Here is a 15,619-nt window from a genome sequence, read left to right as displayed (position 1 = left end):
GGCTGAGAGGTGTGCCTTTACTCCCAGTAAACTAAACTACAGAGGAGGGCCAGGCTGAGAGGTGTGCCTTTACTCCCAGTAAACCACAGAGGAGGGCCAGGCTGAGAGGTGTGCCTTTACTCCCAGCACCTGGGGCTTGGAGGCCAGTCTGCTCTACAAATTGAAAACCCTGCCTCAACACATCATTCATTCATTCATACATACATACATACATACATACATACATACATACATACATACATACCGGAAATGAGTAAATGAATAAAGCATACTATGAGGTGAATCACGAGAGCCTTGAAAATTAAACACCCATTTTTGTTTCAAGCTTACAAAATTTGTTATTTGCACCTTTACCAAATTCCGTTCCAAGGAAAAGCTTAATTCAGAAGCCGCGACAAGCACACTGTCACAGCCTTCTCCTGAGCACCTGACACTTCTTCCCTTGGTCTCCCCTTTCCAACATATATTCCACAAGCTACTGCCAGACATTCCGCATTCAGCTTCCTGGAGAACTAAAATATGTTAACATAATGCTGAACTTTAAGACAAGATTTCCTGTTACTATAAAGCTCAGTGTTTCAGCCCTTGTAATTATGACTAAAGGACATCTTCTGGAACAAGATTCTGACACTATTTTTAAAAGAGAAATGCTGAAATGCTAAAAAGAAATAAGAGAGTAAACTTTTATTTAGAAGTTAAATGTGGTTTTAGTCATTTAGTTTCTACGCTTTACCATGGCTTCTATGAATAATGAGATGATTTAGGGTTCTAGGGAAATTGTTGGGTTTTGTGTGCTAAAATAAGTTATTAAAACACTGTCATCCCACATCAATCCTTGAGTAAAACAAACACTTCCAAAACAAACAAACAAAAAAAGCTCCCAATAGAACTTATCATTGATGTGAAACTGGAGAGGTCAGGGGAAGAAAACTCTTGCTCAGTCATTAAATCCTCCATGTAAATACTAGGAGTGCAACCGTAACTGAGGCACAGGCCTTGGCTGTCCACGGGGGAGAATCACAGAGGCGGGAGCAGGGCTGTGACCTCTGCCCTGTTGACCACCGTGGCTGAGTCAGCTGACCTGGCTGGTGGTGCCCCTCCCAAAGCTGCAAGCTGCTGCTAATTACCACAGAACTCTCCGGAAACACCGTTTACCTAAGACAGCAATCCTCTGCAGATAAACAAGAGTGAGCAGAGCACGTCCGGAAGAACCCGGCTGCCACTCATTTTCCGGTCCCGGCACTGTTTATTCATACTTGTTCAGGCTACCCCCCTTCATCCCGCGAGGAGCTTCTGCGGGAACACTGCACAAAGAGACTGGCCTGTGAGACCGCACCGCCCTCTCAGAGCTGGATTGTCTCCTTCTAGTGTCGGGAGGAAGTGATCTGAAAGCTTCAAACTGCTTCACACAAAATCCCTTTACTGGAGACTTAAAGAAAGAAGATCAACCCCAGTCCTGAAGGAATGGGTGTAAGTCAGATCAAACTGTGAGAAGGGCTGAACAGGACCAAGCGAAACTGGGCTCGTCAAAGGCTGCAGATATTAAATAAAATACCATTAGCTATATGTTAATCATTACTGAAAGAACTGGATACATCATTTACTCCAAAGGTGCTTATCAGACCTCCAATCACACAATTCTGAACCAGTGGTTGATTGATTTTTTTTTTTCAGGAGATTCCTGCTCTTTAAAGAGAAATCTTTGGTCTAAATTCTTGTTGCAGCAAAGAAAGGTTATGCTTCGTTTGTTTGAAGTTTGTAATTTGTAAGTTTGTGATTTGTCAGTGTACAAAGCAGACATATCTCTAAGGAACAGAAAAACTCTGCAAGCGGAGGAAGTTAACCTGCAGGAAGCTCTCTTAGAGTCTACCCAAGCATTTTAGTTCCAGTGAGCTGGAAATGTGTGGGACAAGGCGGTCATTTTTTAATTTTTTTTTTTTTTACTTAATGCAATTTATTCACTTTGTATCCCAGCTGTAGCCCACTCCCTCCTCTCCTCCCAATCCCGCCCTCCCTCTTCTCCTCCTTCCCTCTAACCCTAGCCGGTCTGGTCTCATCAGGATTTGTTATTTAAATCAAAGCCTAGGAATGTGTGGGGAGATGATTCCACAGCATTCTTCAAGGTGAGAGCCTGCATGGCAGGGCCTGTCTGCAGCCTGCAGCTGAAACCATCTAGAAACAAGCTTGAGGGTTGCGGCAGCAGATACCAGGATGGACAGACGAGGACTCTGGCCTTCTCTGGATGAAGTCAGAGCTTTCTTCTGCTTTTAATGGTGTGATTAGAAAGCTTGCAGCCAAGCCTGTATTTCCAGGAAAAAGGCATGTCTTCCTTCCCTGGTCTCAAGGGGCCGGGGAGCAGGCCTGTGTTACGTATGCACTGGGATGTGTGGGTGTGCACGCACGCCCCGGCCAGAGAACTGGGTTTCTCCTTTCTCACTCTCTGCCCTGCTCCCTTGAGACAGGTCTCTCACTGGACCGGGGATTAGTCTGGCAGTCAGCACGCCCCAGCGACCCTCCTGTCTCTGCCACCACAGGGCTTGAGAAAGAGGCACGTGAGGCCCCTTCCAGCTGGAAATATAAAACTGGCAGTGATGAGGCTGTTAGTAATGTCTGCTTCCTTGGAAAAGAAAAGCACGCGACCATGAGTGGGTTTTCCCAAAAGTCACAATAACAGAGATTAAAATGTAAAGCAAGACATAATTCACTTAAGAGCCACAATTACCTGTATTTCTTTCCTTTCTCATAATTCCCTTTTCACGATTATTCTTTACCCAGTTTTAGTGAGGGACTGTCGTGAATGGTCCATTCTTCCCCCAGTATTGCACTTTGCTAGCTATAAAGGGAATTCATTGGCATGAACTCCTTTGATCCACATGGCAACTTTTTCTCCAACAAACTGGGAAACTGACACTAGCAAACGTAAATCACGTTCCCAAGATCACCCACTAAGTATCAGAGCCTGAATCCCAGCCGTTTAGGTCAAGTTCCCATTCCAAATAACCACAGCTGCCAACAGAAAAGGAACAAGAGAAGGAGCAAAGCCCATTCATATAAACACAGCTCTTGCCGGAAGCGGCTTTCGGCATAACCAATATCAAGTTTTAAAATTTGTAAAGAGACTCCGCCAGCCAACAGAGTATCAACACTGCACCTATGTCCTGCTTCCCGGAACCTTCCCACTGAATATGGAAAGTCACATGCCACTGAAGACTTGGCTGGTGGGATCAACATGGAATCCTGAAATGTCTGGGTGTAACCAGGAGGAGGAGGAGGCAGGACAATGGGCTGAGGAGGGAGGCGATCCACAGGCCGGCCTTAGCTGAAGAGTGGGACCACAAGCTCCTGCTTTCCCCCTATTGGCTCCTAGAGAAATGCAGGGCTGCTCTCTTGACTTTCCTCCAGTGGGATCCATTTCCGAAATCTAACCTCCAGGACTAAGCATAACAAACCTGTGTTGTTTAAAGGCATGTGGGGCTGAAGGGGAAGCCCAGTGGCCATGTTTCCCACACACAAGGTCCTGAGTTCAATCCCCAGCAACAAGAAGCCTCACGCCCACGCCCACAGAGATCAGAAGAAAGCACCAGATGTCCGGAACTGCAGCCACAGATGGTTGTAATCCATCGTGGGGTGCTAGGAAACAAACCCCAGACCTCTGCAAGGGCAGCTCCTAACTGTTGAGTCCTCTCTCCAGCCTCTCCCTAAGCTTTTGACAGACAGATAAGAATACACCAACAAAATGTATATACGAGTCTGAACATTTTATTCCAATGATGTAAATACAAAATTTGAATTATCTCTCGACTTCCTTAGGCTATCTGTTTTTCAATTGCCACCACCTTGATTGACATTGAAATCTGTTCCAAAAATAAAATGATCCTGTTATCAGTAACACAATATATTTTTTTCTAATACATTTTAGATAAAAAAAATTTTTTTGATGACTTTTTTAAGTCACCTAAATCTATCTGAATACTCAAGATGATTCATCATCTATTTTTGCATCACATCAGGCCCGGGGCACACTGCTGATTAGAGGGGTAAGCTGGCGTGGTCGGTGAGTCATGCCTCACAGAGGAAAAGCAGAAGTCGCCACTGCTCTTGAGAGGTCCCTCTGCCCAGAGCAGACATAAACTTATCTTAATAGATTTTCCCAAAATACCTCCGTCTTGACACTGTCGGTTTAAGCTGAAAGACATCCAGAATGGTAGAGACGCACAGAATGGCTGCAGCAGAGCACACACAAGTCATAACACAGACAGGCTCCCTGTGGAAGTGGGCGAGGATGTTGCCAAGATGTTATTTTGTTTTTGGAATGGGGGGGTGTTTCGAGATAGGGTTTCTCTGTGTAGCCCTGGCTGTCCTGGACTTGCTCTGTAGACCAGGCTGGCCTCAAACTCACAACGATCCACCTGCCCCTGCCTCCCTGAGCGCTGGAATTACAGGTGTGGGCCACAGCACCCGGCTCAAGATGCTTTTATAAGGAGACTTACTTTTCTTCACGTGTATGAGTGGTTTGCCTACACACACGTATGGGACCACGTGCACGCCTGGTGCCTCTGGAGGCCAGAGAAGGCACTGGGTGCCCCAGAAATGGTGTTCCAAATGCTGGCAAGTGGGTCTTAGGAACTGGACCCCAGCCCTCTGCAAGAGCAGCACCTGCTGCTGAGCCATCTCTCTAGCCCTGTTGTTACATTAAAACAAAAACAAGGCAAGAAGATGGAACACTTGGGCCAGGAATGGTACCATGACCCTTTAACCACTGCTCTCAGAAGGCAGAGGCAGGTCTCTGTGAGTTCAAAACCAGCCGTGTCTGAATAAGGCGCTCCAGGCTCGTCAAGGATACGCGGTGAGACCCTCTCTCCAGGACAAAACAAGCAACCAAACGGTGTAAATCAAAGATCGGACAGCAGCACCGAGGTTTACCTGTTGAGTCAAATTCGATGGGCTGGCATCGACGCCTGGAAGAGCAGTCACACTTGAGGACCTGTCCTCCTTCAACAATCCCGGGCTGGGTCGTGTTTGCCTTTGGGGCGCCCACCAGGAGAAACATCCTGCGGAGACACAAAGGAGCGGTGATATTCCAAATGACACAGAGCATGACATTCACACTGTGACTTACCACCAAACATTCTTTTGATACTATCCACAAATACTTTTAAAATCTCTTTCCCATTATAAGATAACTCCTGCTACATTCACTTATAAAACGGACATTATCGAAACCCTATATGTTGATTTTTTTAGATTTTTTTATATGTATGCATATTTTTCCTGTGTTTATAACGGTACAATATTCTTGCCTGGACCCTAAGGAGTTCAGAGAGGGTGTTTATTGGATGCTCTGGAACTGAAGTAATGGAGGTTGTGAGCTGCTTGTGGGTGCTGGGAATTGAACCTGAGTTCTCTGAAAGGTCAGCCAGTGCTCTTAACCACTGGGCCTTCTCTCCAACCCCAAACTGTACGTTTTAAATGCCCAGTGAGATAGCAAAGGTGCTTGTTGCCAAGTCTGAAGGCCTGAGTCCAATTCTCAGAAGCTATATGGTAGAAGAAACTTGACTCCTTAAAGTTGTCCTCTGACCTCCAGGCATGTTCACCATAGTCCTATACACACACACACACACACACACACACACACACACTTTTTCCCCCCGAGTCCCCCCCCCAAGGTCCCAGCGTACCCATGGCATGGACTTACAGAGATCCCCGTGGCTCTGCCTCCAGTCACTGAGATTAAAACCATGCACATGACACCTGGCAAAGTGTTTTTTTGTTTGTTTTTTTTTTTCTATTCATTCAAAAATAATGTGGATGCTTGAACATATTTGCTACCTCAGTCTCAGTTCTGGCACTACAGACGGCTCTAGACATTGCCCTCTCCACAAGAAACCAAGCCAACAAAGCACCAACATTGCTCTGAAGAACACACAACTAAAGAAGAGAGACTTCTTGGAAATAAGGAGGGCCCGCCCTCCTTAGATAAAAGAAGATTAACCTTCAAGGAACAGAGGGAAGGGTCCCTTTAGGGAAAGGGAACTCTCTCCAGGAAGGTGTCACAGAAGCAGCAGGAGGAAGACCTTCCTGAATTAAAGAGCTCAGGGAAATGAGCTCTGTAGATGAACAGTGAATGGAGAGGAGCTTGCTAAGAAGAGAGTGCTTCGAAGCTGCTGTAGAAGAGGAAGGAGGGGAAGGGGGTGAAGAACTGGGTGGGAACCCCCTAAATACTGCACAAAGACCCTGGGTGGGCGAGAAGAGGCAAGGGGTCAGGCTAAGCCAGGAGGGCGGGTCAGGAGCGGCTCCACAGAGCCCGGGAGCCTGACTTGCTAAGTCACGAAGGGTCTTTCAGACACAGGAAAGGAATCAGCTCCTGTGCATCAGGAAAGGTGCTGTTCTTGCCTTGGAGAATTAAAGAAAAAGACAAAATGGAACAAAGCAAGCAAGCTCGGGGAGGAGGTGATGACCTCTCTTTGCCAAAGGAGATGGAGAAGGAGAAGGGAGAGATTTGAGACACACTAAGAGTAGACTGAGGAGAGAGAGGTAGCACCAAAACGCTTAACCTAGAAATGGGGAAGGCAGAAAAACACCATCCAGCTCTTCACATTCGGGGGGGCTGGTCAAGTGCCTGGGGCAGAGGAAGGCAGAGCCAGGAAGAACATGAACTTGGCTCTTAGTCTGTGCCATTCTGTCTGCAGGACACCTAATCAAGTCCCAACACCAAAATGGAGCTCTGTCCCCAGGATGAGTTCAGAGAGAAGACAGACAAAAGTGAGCTCTGAGGGGCAACGGGGGGGGGGGGGGGGGGGAGGAGCTATTGTAAAACTAACTGGTGTTATAAAGAAATCTGTCAAGAAACCTACAGATTTAGTTTAGAGGTACCAAAAAGGGGCATTCAGAGAGACAGGGAGAGAGAGAGAGAATCAGCACTAAAGAGATAACGTCTTCACCACCGTTTCACCCGGCCAAGCAAGTCACTTAAATTCTGGCAAATTAAAGTCACGAAATTACACTTACGAACCAACGTGTATCTTAAACGTACAAATGGTGATTTTTAAGAATCCGTTTCAACCTCACTTGTCCTGGGGAGTAACATTCACACCTCACCTAGATCAAACTGATGGCTGGGTATTTAAATACCCTTTACTGGACACTTGTCTGAAACACACTTGTTCAAAATGCAAACTAAACTCCTCGCCAAGCCACGCCCTGCGTGATAAACCTTTATGCAGTCATGTTTGGCAATAGTAAAGTGTGCTGGTCTCTCTCCATCACGGCAAAACGTTTCTGACTAAGCAATCAGCTTCGTTTTCACTCAGCAGAACTCGTTCACGAGAAAAAAAAAAGCCGAGTGTGAGATTGCTATCACCTACAAGTTAAAGAAACCGCTTGTCATTACAATCCCGTGTCTGTTCAGAATGTGTTGATTAACATAGGCAAATTAGAATATGCAATTTTTGCTGCAAATGTATAAATTTGCAAAGACAAATTCAGTTGTAAAAACATAAATTACATGTGTGTGTGCTTCTCTCAATTAGAACACAAGTCTGGATGAAGCCCACGGCTGGATCTCTAGTGCCACAAAATCAGGTAGGGGGAGGGGAGATGTAGCTCACTTGAGGGAGGACTTTGCCTAGCTTGAAACAACAAAGAAGCAAAGCAGTCCTAAATTCAGTGTCTCTCGCAGCCTAGAGCAGGCGTGCGCGCACAGGCCTATAATCACATCACGCAGGGTGCTGGAGGATCAGAAGCTAAGGTCAGCCTTGGCTGCACAGTGCTACAGGCCAAGTCAGAACCAGCCCGAGTTCCAGGAAAGCATCTCTCAAAAAACATTTTAAACTGGGGTGAGGAGGGGTGGGAGAGAGCATTTATGTCCATCTTTATCTAAAAATTTTCTGGCATATTCTGAGAAAGAGTACTTCGGGAAAATGTGCTGCTTTTTTCTCTTTTGGTTCTAATAAAACTTCATTTACACAGACAGGCAGTGGGTGGACGTGGTCCATGGTCTGACTTTCCAATCAGTGGTTTCACCCATGGGGAACCGGGAAGAGAGCTCGGAGGAGAGGAGAATGTAGCAGTCTCAATGAGAAAAGCCGGTCGGTGGTGAAAATTGGGACAGTTATGGAAACTTTAGTAGCTGTGGCCTTGGTGAAGGAAATACACGGGATGGGACCTGAGAGTGAGCAGCCTCGCCCCACATCGGTTCACTCGCCCTTCGAGTTTGTAGCTGAAAATGGGATGTGTCAGTTTTTCACTGACTCCCCCCTCCGCCGTATGGACTGTGCCTCCGGAACCGAAAGCCTGAGTAAACTGTCCCTTTTCTAGGTTGTTTCTGGCCTCTGCAGCCGTCCCCAGGCCAGCGAGTGGAGGGCCCGCTCCTCCTCCCTCCCTGCGATGCTGTCAAGTTCACAGCCCTTCCCGAGCCCTCAGGCTCAGCTGCGGTGACAGTGTCCAGGGCTTCCAGTGTTCGAAACTTCTCCCTGACCACGTGAAGGCCGAAAGGAAAGCTTTGTGACCCGGAGAGGGGGAAGGCTGTCCTGACGGAGGCCTGGAGCTTTGTGACCCGGAGGGGGGGGAGGCTGTCCTGGCGGAGGCCTGGCTGTGCACGGCTTTCTAAGGCCTGCACCTTGAGGAGGGAGTGGGTCCTCAGAGCATGGGTGCCTGCTGTGTGAAGACGGGCGTGTCCAAGTCGGAACGGCTGCTTCCCAGTCCGCCTCAGCACCAACCAGCAACTCACTTCTAGATTGTCATTTGTGCATTTCTTTTCAAAGCCTTCTGTGATTTTTTTTTTTTTTGTCAAAACTATTCATTACTTGTGAGGAAGTTCTTATTTGAATGTGGGGCTCTAATTCACCCTCCTGCCTGAGCAGGTAACAACACATTCCATAGCTAGAGGTCTCTGCCGCACACTAACTGCACACCCACAAGTCGTTTCCAAAGCACTCCAACTCCTGGGTCACAGAAATCACACTCTCATAATCATCCCAATTATTTAAATTAGCCTTACAATGATTTCTTTACGTAACTATTCTATCTAATTTTGTACCTCAGATAGCTTCTTGCCTTGGCAACTGTAAATAAAACAGAGCACGCGTTAGTGATTAGGGGACGGCCTCTGGCAAAGGCAGAAGAAAGGGCACAGTAGGAGAGGGCACCGAATCCAAATGTCACTACTGGCAGCCCACATCTGCCTGCGAGGAGCCCAGGAAGCAGGCTGCTGCTTTCATCAGACGGCCGCACATTACAGGCATGAAAGGACCGTAATTAGACCCGCTAATTCGAGGTTCAACCCAACTTCACGCGCAGCCTTGCCCACGGCTGAAAAGCATAAAAACAGGAGAATAACAAAGAAGGAACCCGTGAGGATGGTCAGGATCTAAATCCCAGGTTAATGATTAAAAAAAAAAAAGTTAAAGACTAGGATCAGTGGATAGAGAGACTTGCTGCCAAGTCTGATGTTCTGAGTTCGAACCGAGGTAGAACGTGGTAGAAAGACAGGACCCTCATAAGTTATCCTCTGACCTCTGTGTGTGCACCATGGTGGCGGCACGTAGCCACACTTATACACACATACACAAATAAGTAAGTAAGTAAGTAAATAAATAAATAAATAAATAAATAAATAAATAGAATACAATTAAAATTAAGACTAAGAAGATGAGAAACAGGTTTTGTTTTGTTTTTTTAAATCCAAATATCACTAGTTACTTTTAAGATGCTTAAGTAGTTTAAAAGAGACAAATGGAGATTTGGAGAAAGTAAAGATTCTTACAAGAGAGTTGTTTGTTTGTTTGTTTGTTTGTTTGTTTGTTTTAAACAAGGTGATAGAAAGATGCTAAGAAAGCTAAAGAAGCTGGACAGAGGGTGGCGCCTCTAATCCCAGCACTGGCAGGCAGAGGCAGGGGGATCTTTGAGTTAGAGGCCAGCCTGGTCTACAGAGTGAGTTCCAGAATAGCCAGGGCTACACAGAGAAGTAATAACAACAAAAAAGACAAAATAAAAACTACAAAGAAGAGGAAGAAGAAAATAATTAAGGATTATAAAAAGTTATTTATGTTACCAAAAAAACCCCAGAAGCTTATAAATGAAACACTTTATCAAAAGCAAGCAAATAGAAAAGCTGCTTGCAGTGTTCTGAGCAGCAGCACCCGGGACAAACAGGAGGAGATGACTCACAACAAGGCAGGTCAGCTGGAGGAGCCACTTGAAATCCCTGGACTCAGGCCTCCGGAACAGAGGAACAACCTTCTGTCACTGCTTAAAAAAAATTCTTTCCCAGCAGATAAATGAAAACTTAAAACGTCTGAAAGCCTTGAAGTAATACTGGATGATGCCATTAACACTCAAATCAGCAGTTGACATAATTAATAAGCTATTTCCTAATGAAATAAAAAGTGAATTTTAAATCTGCTTTTAAAGGAGCTTTTCTTTCCTCGGTGTTCCCGAAGAACAATTAGTGCTCAAGTAATTAACTAAAAGGAAAAGAGGAAAAGCAAAGGGCAAGAAAGCTGGCTCACAGCTTGGCAAAAAGGACAGGTGAGGAGCCAGCTCTAGGCTGCACGGGGCTGGTAAGACCTCACTGAAGACTGCATACACTTTGAGGCTAAGCAACACAAGACCCAACGTGACTTCAACGTTCTCCAAGAGACTCTGCCACTCCAAAAAACGTTTGCCCAAGAGCATCCCCAAAAGACACATCTTCCTAGTGCTTCGAGATAACTCGATTGATTCCACCAATGGCTCCTTAGAACTCCAGAAATGAGTGTGCTATTCATAGGATGCCAAGAAGAGGGAAGGTGCTAAGACATGGCAGGAAGAGAGACAGACAGACAAACAGACACAGAGAGAGGGAGAGGGAGGAGAGAGAAGGAGAGAGAGGAGAGAGACAGAGAGACAGAGAGGAGCGAGACAGTGAGACAGAGAGGAGAGAGAAGTACGGAAGGCAGGAGATGGGAAGGAAAGCAGAGCTGTGCCGAGGCCAGGACAGGAAGATGAGAGCCGGCAGACACTGTGGCGATGTGCCCTCCAGATGCACTTCCTTCAGCAGCGCGCAGGAAGGGTTCGTTGCTTCACAGAATGGAAGTCTGGCTACCACGCAGGGCAGTGGGCCAAACAATGACAAGTACATTTTCAAAGTTTCCAAATGAACTAAGTTATTTGGCTGCTTTTCAGCGCTGACCTTTCCAAGATAAAGTATGTTTCATATACACAGCTGGCAGCCTCTAGGGTGACCAATGGCCCTCACCAAAAGGAACCCCTGGGGGAAAAAATACAATGTATGTACATAAAAAGAAATGTGTATAAAGTAGTTGCGGTGTAATTCAAGTTTCAGATTTGTTCTACAAACAAGCAAACGCTTCAGGTCAACAACTATGTGAAGTGGCATCAGTAACTACCAGATTTCATACATTTCCCTGGAACTCAGAGAAATACACCTGTATTCACCGTCACATCCGCCCAAGAGATCAGTGATCTTAATCAGAAGTAACAGACCTAAGATTCGCTTTCCAAACAATAAAGACTGTGGGTCAAGCATATGTATTATTTATGATGGAAAAAAATTAACCAGCCCAGTACTAGTCACATTCAAGTTTATGAAAATATGCTGAAGTCTTTTTTTCGAGATGGGGTGTGCTTTAGACCAGGTCTTATTCTACAGCCAAAGCTAGCCAGCCGGGAACTCACTATATAGCCCAGGCTGGCCTCAAACTTGTGACAATTCTCTCCTGCCTCAGCCTCCTGGGTGCAGGGATTTCAAGGAAGTGCCACTATTTTCAGTCATTTTCTAAAATTTTATGACAATGAGCACAACACTGAAATTGTAAAAAGCAGAAACTTCAGGAGGCCTTAATCTCGGTTTGATATTCTCTGCCAATGGAACTACTACTGAAGAATTTAGCAACAGAATATCAAAATAAAATAAAAATTTAAAAATAAAAAAAAAAAACAATGTTTCAGAAATAGAAAACCAGTAGAAACATAGAAGAGGTTTTGCAGGTCTAGTGGCCGAATGATAGGAGGAATAAAGCAGCTCCCAGCAGCCCAGACCCAGGCTCAAGTAAGAAGCAGAGAGCAAAGCTGGAAGCAAGGAAACATTAACAAAGAAGAGATTGGAAACGCTTCTGCCCGGTGACTAAGCAGTGACTAATCTCAGAGGAGTGTAGTAGGAGAGACAAAGTAAAATAGAAAACGAGAGGGAGGAATATGAAGTGATCTCCAGGGCAACAGAGAAGAGGGCTCCATGAATAGAAATGGAGGTGCAACTGACATCTCTTGATGCAAATATAATTCATTTTTAGACCAAATGACGTGACAAGGCTAACCAGGCTAAACAGCCCACTATTGCAATATTGTTTCTTAAGGAGAAAAAGAACCTGAAACTAGGGCCTTTTCTGTGCTTTGAGACAGGGCGTCTGGGGCAGGCCTTGAACTTCTGATCCTTCTGTCTCCACCTCTCAGTGCTAAGACGACAGGTGTGCACCAAGTTCCCAGCTTGACCACTCCACCTTAGCACTTCTTCTTCACTAGTATCAATGGGTTCACACCCACAACCACACAGAGAAACATTATCACTTGCAACCCTCTACTACAAGAAAAATGACATGTGAACCAACCCACCTGAAACTGGGGTATTTTGAAAGCTACTCTCCTCACTAATCGATACTTTTCACACCAGGAAAAAAAAAAAAAGCTCTTTCATTAACACTTGATTCTATAGTTTCCCTTTAAAAGTTTATAATATTAAATAATATATGCTACTGATAATTCAGTACTATGGGTTTCAGTGCTTGCTGAATTTAAGAGTGCTTTTAAGAAGATTAAGCATAATTTTGTTTGGTTGGGTGTTTTTTGTTTGTTTGTTTGTTTGTTTGTTTTGGTTTAGGTTGTTGTTGTTGTTGGTTTTGGTGCATGGCGGGGATAGTTTTGAGACAGGGTTTCTCTGTGGAGCCCTGGCTGTCCTGGCACTCTTTCTGTAGAGCAGGCTGGCCTTGAACTCAGAGATGAGCCTGCCTCTGCCTCCTGTGGCTGCGATTAAAGCATGTGCCACCACCCAGCATTTTGCTAGTTTCTGTTTTTATTTTTCTTCTAAGGTTAAGCATAATTTTGTAATAATCTTCATTTAATCTGAAAAAGTCTGCAAGGATAAACCTTTGTTTGGGTGTATTTTTTTAGAGGTGGGGGTACTTCAAGGTTGTTTTCTATCTTTTAAGTTAGGCTGGTCTCCGTGGTGGTGCGCGCCTTTGATCCCAGCACTCTGGAGGCAGAGGCAGGCAGATCTCTGTGAGTTCGAGGCCAGCCTGGTCTACAAAGCCAAGTTCAGGACTGTTATGCAGAGAAACCTTCTTCAAAACAAAACAAAACAAAAAGACCCATGCAGGATTTCGTGTAAACATGAGGTCATATAAATGTGCGAGCTCATAGCACATTCACTGGCCATATGTTTTCAAAAGATTAGTCACATTCCTTGCAATCAACAATAGCAAATACCACCAACAGCTCTGTACTGCTGTTCTCCATAGCAAAAACAAAAAACAAAAAACGTTTCAAAGCTTGCAGCCTTTCTGCCACGTAGAAAGTCCCGTAGACTAACAGAAGCAAACAACAATATTAATAACAAGTTAACAGCATTTGTAAAACACTCCATCAATTCTGAAGTATTTAAATGTTTAATTCCTGATGTAGGCACAGGATATAGTTTCAGTCTGAAAATTTCCATATAATTAAATCTGAAGGGTTCACCCTGAAATCAAGTAGAGTGCCCATCATATAAAGAGCATACACTGAAAAAAAAAAAATACTCGAAAATCGCCAGGCATGGTGGAACACACCTGTAATCTCAGCACTGGGGAGCCAGAGGCAGGTAGATCTCTGTGAGTTCAAGGCCAGCCTGGTCTACAAAGCGAGACCAGGACAGCCAAGGCTACACAGTGAAACCCTGTTGCGAAAACAAAAAACAAAAACAAAACTGGAAAGTAGAATTGTTTTAAGTGGTGAGCTAAGTAAAATGATGAGATGGAGGGGATACGAGTGCAGCTCAGAGAAGCGTGTAGCACGGACTGGGCAGCCGGCCCCGGCGGGCTCCCAGATCTACGCCATTCCTCCAACGAGGGCAGCCACAGCAACTTGTGGTGTTAGAAGCTGTCTGCGGCTGGGGCTTCCGTCGTTTTTCGGTTTTGGAGGACGTGAGCTCAGGTCTCAGAGGAAGCACTGACGGTGTGAATAAAGCCCTGCGCTACATAAACAATGTGTAGTGTTTGCAAACCGCAGCCGAGCTGCGTTGAAGACCGGTACCAATGACACTCAGCAGTACTCAGGAAAATGGTGCCAAAGACCCTGACGTCCGCCCTAACAGCCATAGGCAAGTTCTTAGGTCACCTTCAACTGAAGCATGTATCAGGAAAAAAAACGGTCCTATCCAAGTACTGACCATCAAATTTACGCTGTGCCCCTCCCCAAAACGTACATCTTTGAAAAAAAAAATACATATAGTAAGAACAATGTGTTGTTGCCACTTGCAAGCAGAGAAATGACCAAAGAGATGGATTCTTTCAAAAACTGTAAAACCATAAAACAGTTAAGTCAGTGTTTCTAACACTAACGCACGGGGCTAAGAATGACGCCAGCGTTGAGTCAGAGGAAGCTTTAAACCCAAGAAGTACAGTAACAGCACGAATCCTCAGGGCGCTGCAACACAGGACGTGGGTAATCTGAAGCCTCCGTAAACTGCGGAGTTCTTCGGCACCGAGGTGACGGGCAGCGGCGAAAACTCAGCAAACACCCTGGTTCTTTCTGAACAATGACCTCAACAGTGCACTGGAAAAGGACCGGATGACGCGTTCCAGTCATCTGGTGGACCTCAGACACGCTAAGGTCTCCGTCCTTGACAATTTAGTGCAACAATTTGCTCACTTTAGTCAACAGCGTGTCTAGAACAAGAGTGAAAGGGAGAGAGGGGGGGAGAATCAGACGAAGGGAGGGAAGGGCGAGTTTCGGAGAGCAAAAGGTACCAGGAGCAGGCTTCCTGCTGCGGAAGAAACAGAAATCCTGGGACCAGGAGAAGCAAGTCACAGAAGGGCAGAGACGGCCAAAAGAAGCCCCGCAGGACCAGCCGGTACTGATTTCTCGCTTTTCCTGGCTGTTTAACAGAGCTCCTTCAAAGCTCTCCCCCACTGTCCCGGGCCAATCAGGAGACGCTGGGGACCGGGTGAAAGCGGACAGCGAGCGCCCGGTTAGGTTAACCCACAATGGTCTCATCCACGCGGGACCGGGGCCAGCCGCGGGATGGAGTGGGCGGGCCGGTCTGGAGCCAGCGGCCGGGTGCATCGGCTGGGTGGGGGCGCGCCGTGGGGGAGGGGGCGCCCGGGGACTCAGGCGCGGCCACTTACGAGGACGTGCTGGGCACGAAGAAGTCCACGGCGAACCCGAAGTAGCTGCCCTCGGGGCCGGCGTACTCGGCGGGGCTTTCGACGTCCAGATTGAAGGCGCCGGCGAGCGGCAGCAGCAACAGCAGCAGCGGCGGGAGGACGCCGGGGCGAGGGCGCAGCGGCCTGGGAGCAGCCATCGCCGGGGCGCGCGCGGGGCGCGGAGCCCGGAGGCCGCGGTCCGTGTCCCGGTGCGCGGCCCGCCG

General features: G+C 46.4%; 1 protein-coding gene across 2 annotated transcripts; it reads right to left on the bottom strand.

Annotated features, from left to right (window-relative positions):
• Positions 1 to 3,743: 3,743 nt before the first annotated feature.
• LOC129685054 (integrin alpha-V-like) lies at positions 3,744 to 15,613 on the bottom strand. 2 transcript variants are annotated; one of them, XM_055618397.1, is made up of 3 exons: positions 15,378 to 15,613; positions 4,924 to 5,051; positions 3,744 to 4,264 (listed from the first exon to the last, which is right to left on the bottom strand). In XM_055618397.1, the coding sequence occupies exons 1-3, from the start codon at positions 15,551 to 15,553 to the stop codon at positions 4,245 to 4,247; spliced, it is 324 nt and encodes a 107-aa protein (XP_055474372.1). In that variant the 5' UTR covers positions 15,554 to 15,613; the 3' UTR covers positions 3,744 to 4,244. The 2 variants fall into 2 exon arrangements, with proteins under 2 accessions (XP_055474372.1, XP_055474371.1); XM_055618396.1 differs by having other exon boundaries at positions 3,744 to 4,223.
• Positions 15,614 to 15,619: the final 6 nt, after the last annotated feature.

The sequence above is a fragment of the Psammomys obesus genome, unplaced genomic scaffold, assembly GCF_907164565.1.
Source record: "Psammomys obesus unplaced genomic scaffold, mPsaObe1.curated_primary_1811, whole genome shotgun sequence".
In the NCBI taxonomy this organism is placed as follows: domain Eukaryota; kingdom Metazoa; phylum Chordata; class Mammalia; order Rodentia; family Muridae; genus Psammomys; species Psammomys obesus.
The sequence above is the reverse complement of the archived record's forward strand: the minus strand, read 5'-3'. Positions and strand labels throughout refer to the sequence as shown.

Bases quoted from the DNA above. Each gene is read 5' to 3' on its own strand.
- LOC129685054 (XM_055618396.1), bottom strand. From the start codon at position 15,553: ATGGCTGCTCCCAGGCCGCTGCGCCCTCGCCCCGGCGTCCTCCCGCCG. The intron at 5,052-15,377 runs GTAAGTGGCCGC...GTGTCTCCGCAG, and splicing joins TTCGTGCCCAGCACGTCCTC to GATGTTTCTCCTGGTGGGCG. The intron at 4,224-4,923 runs GTAAACCTCGGT...GCTCTGCTGCAG, and splicing joins CATCGAATTTGACTCAACAG to CCATTCTGTGCGTCTCTACC.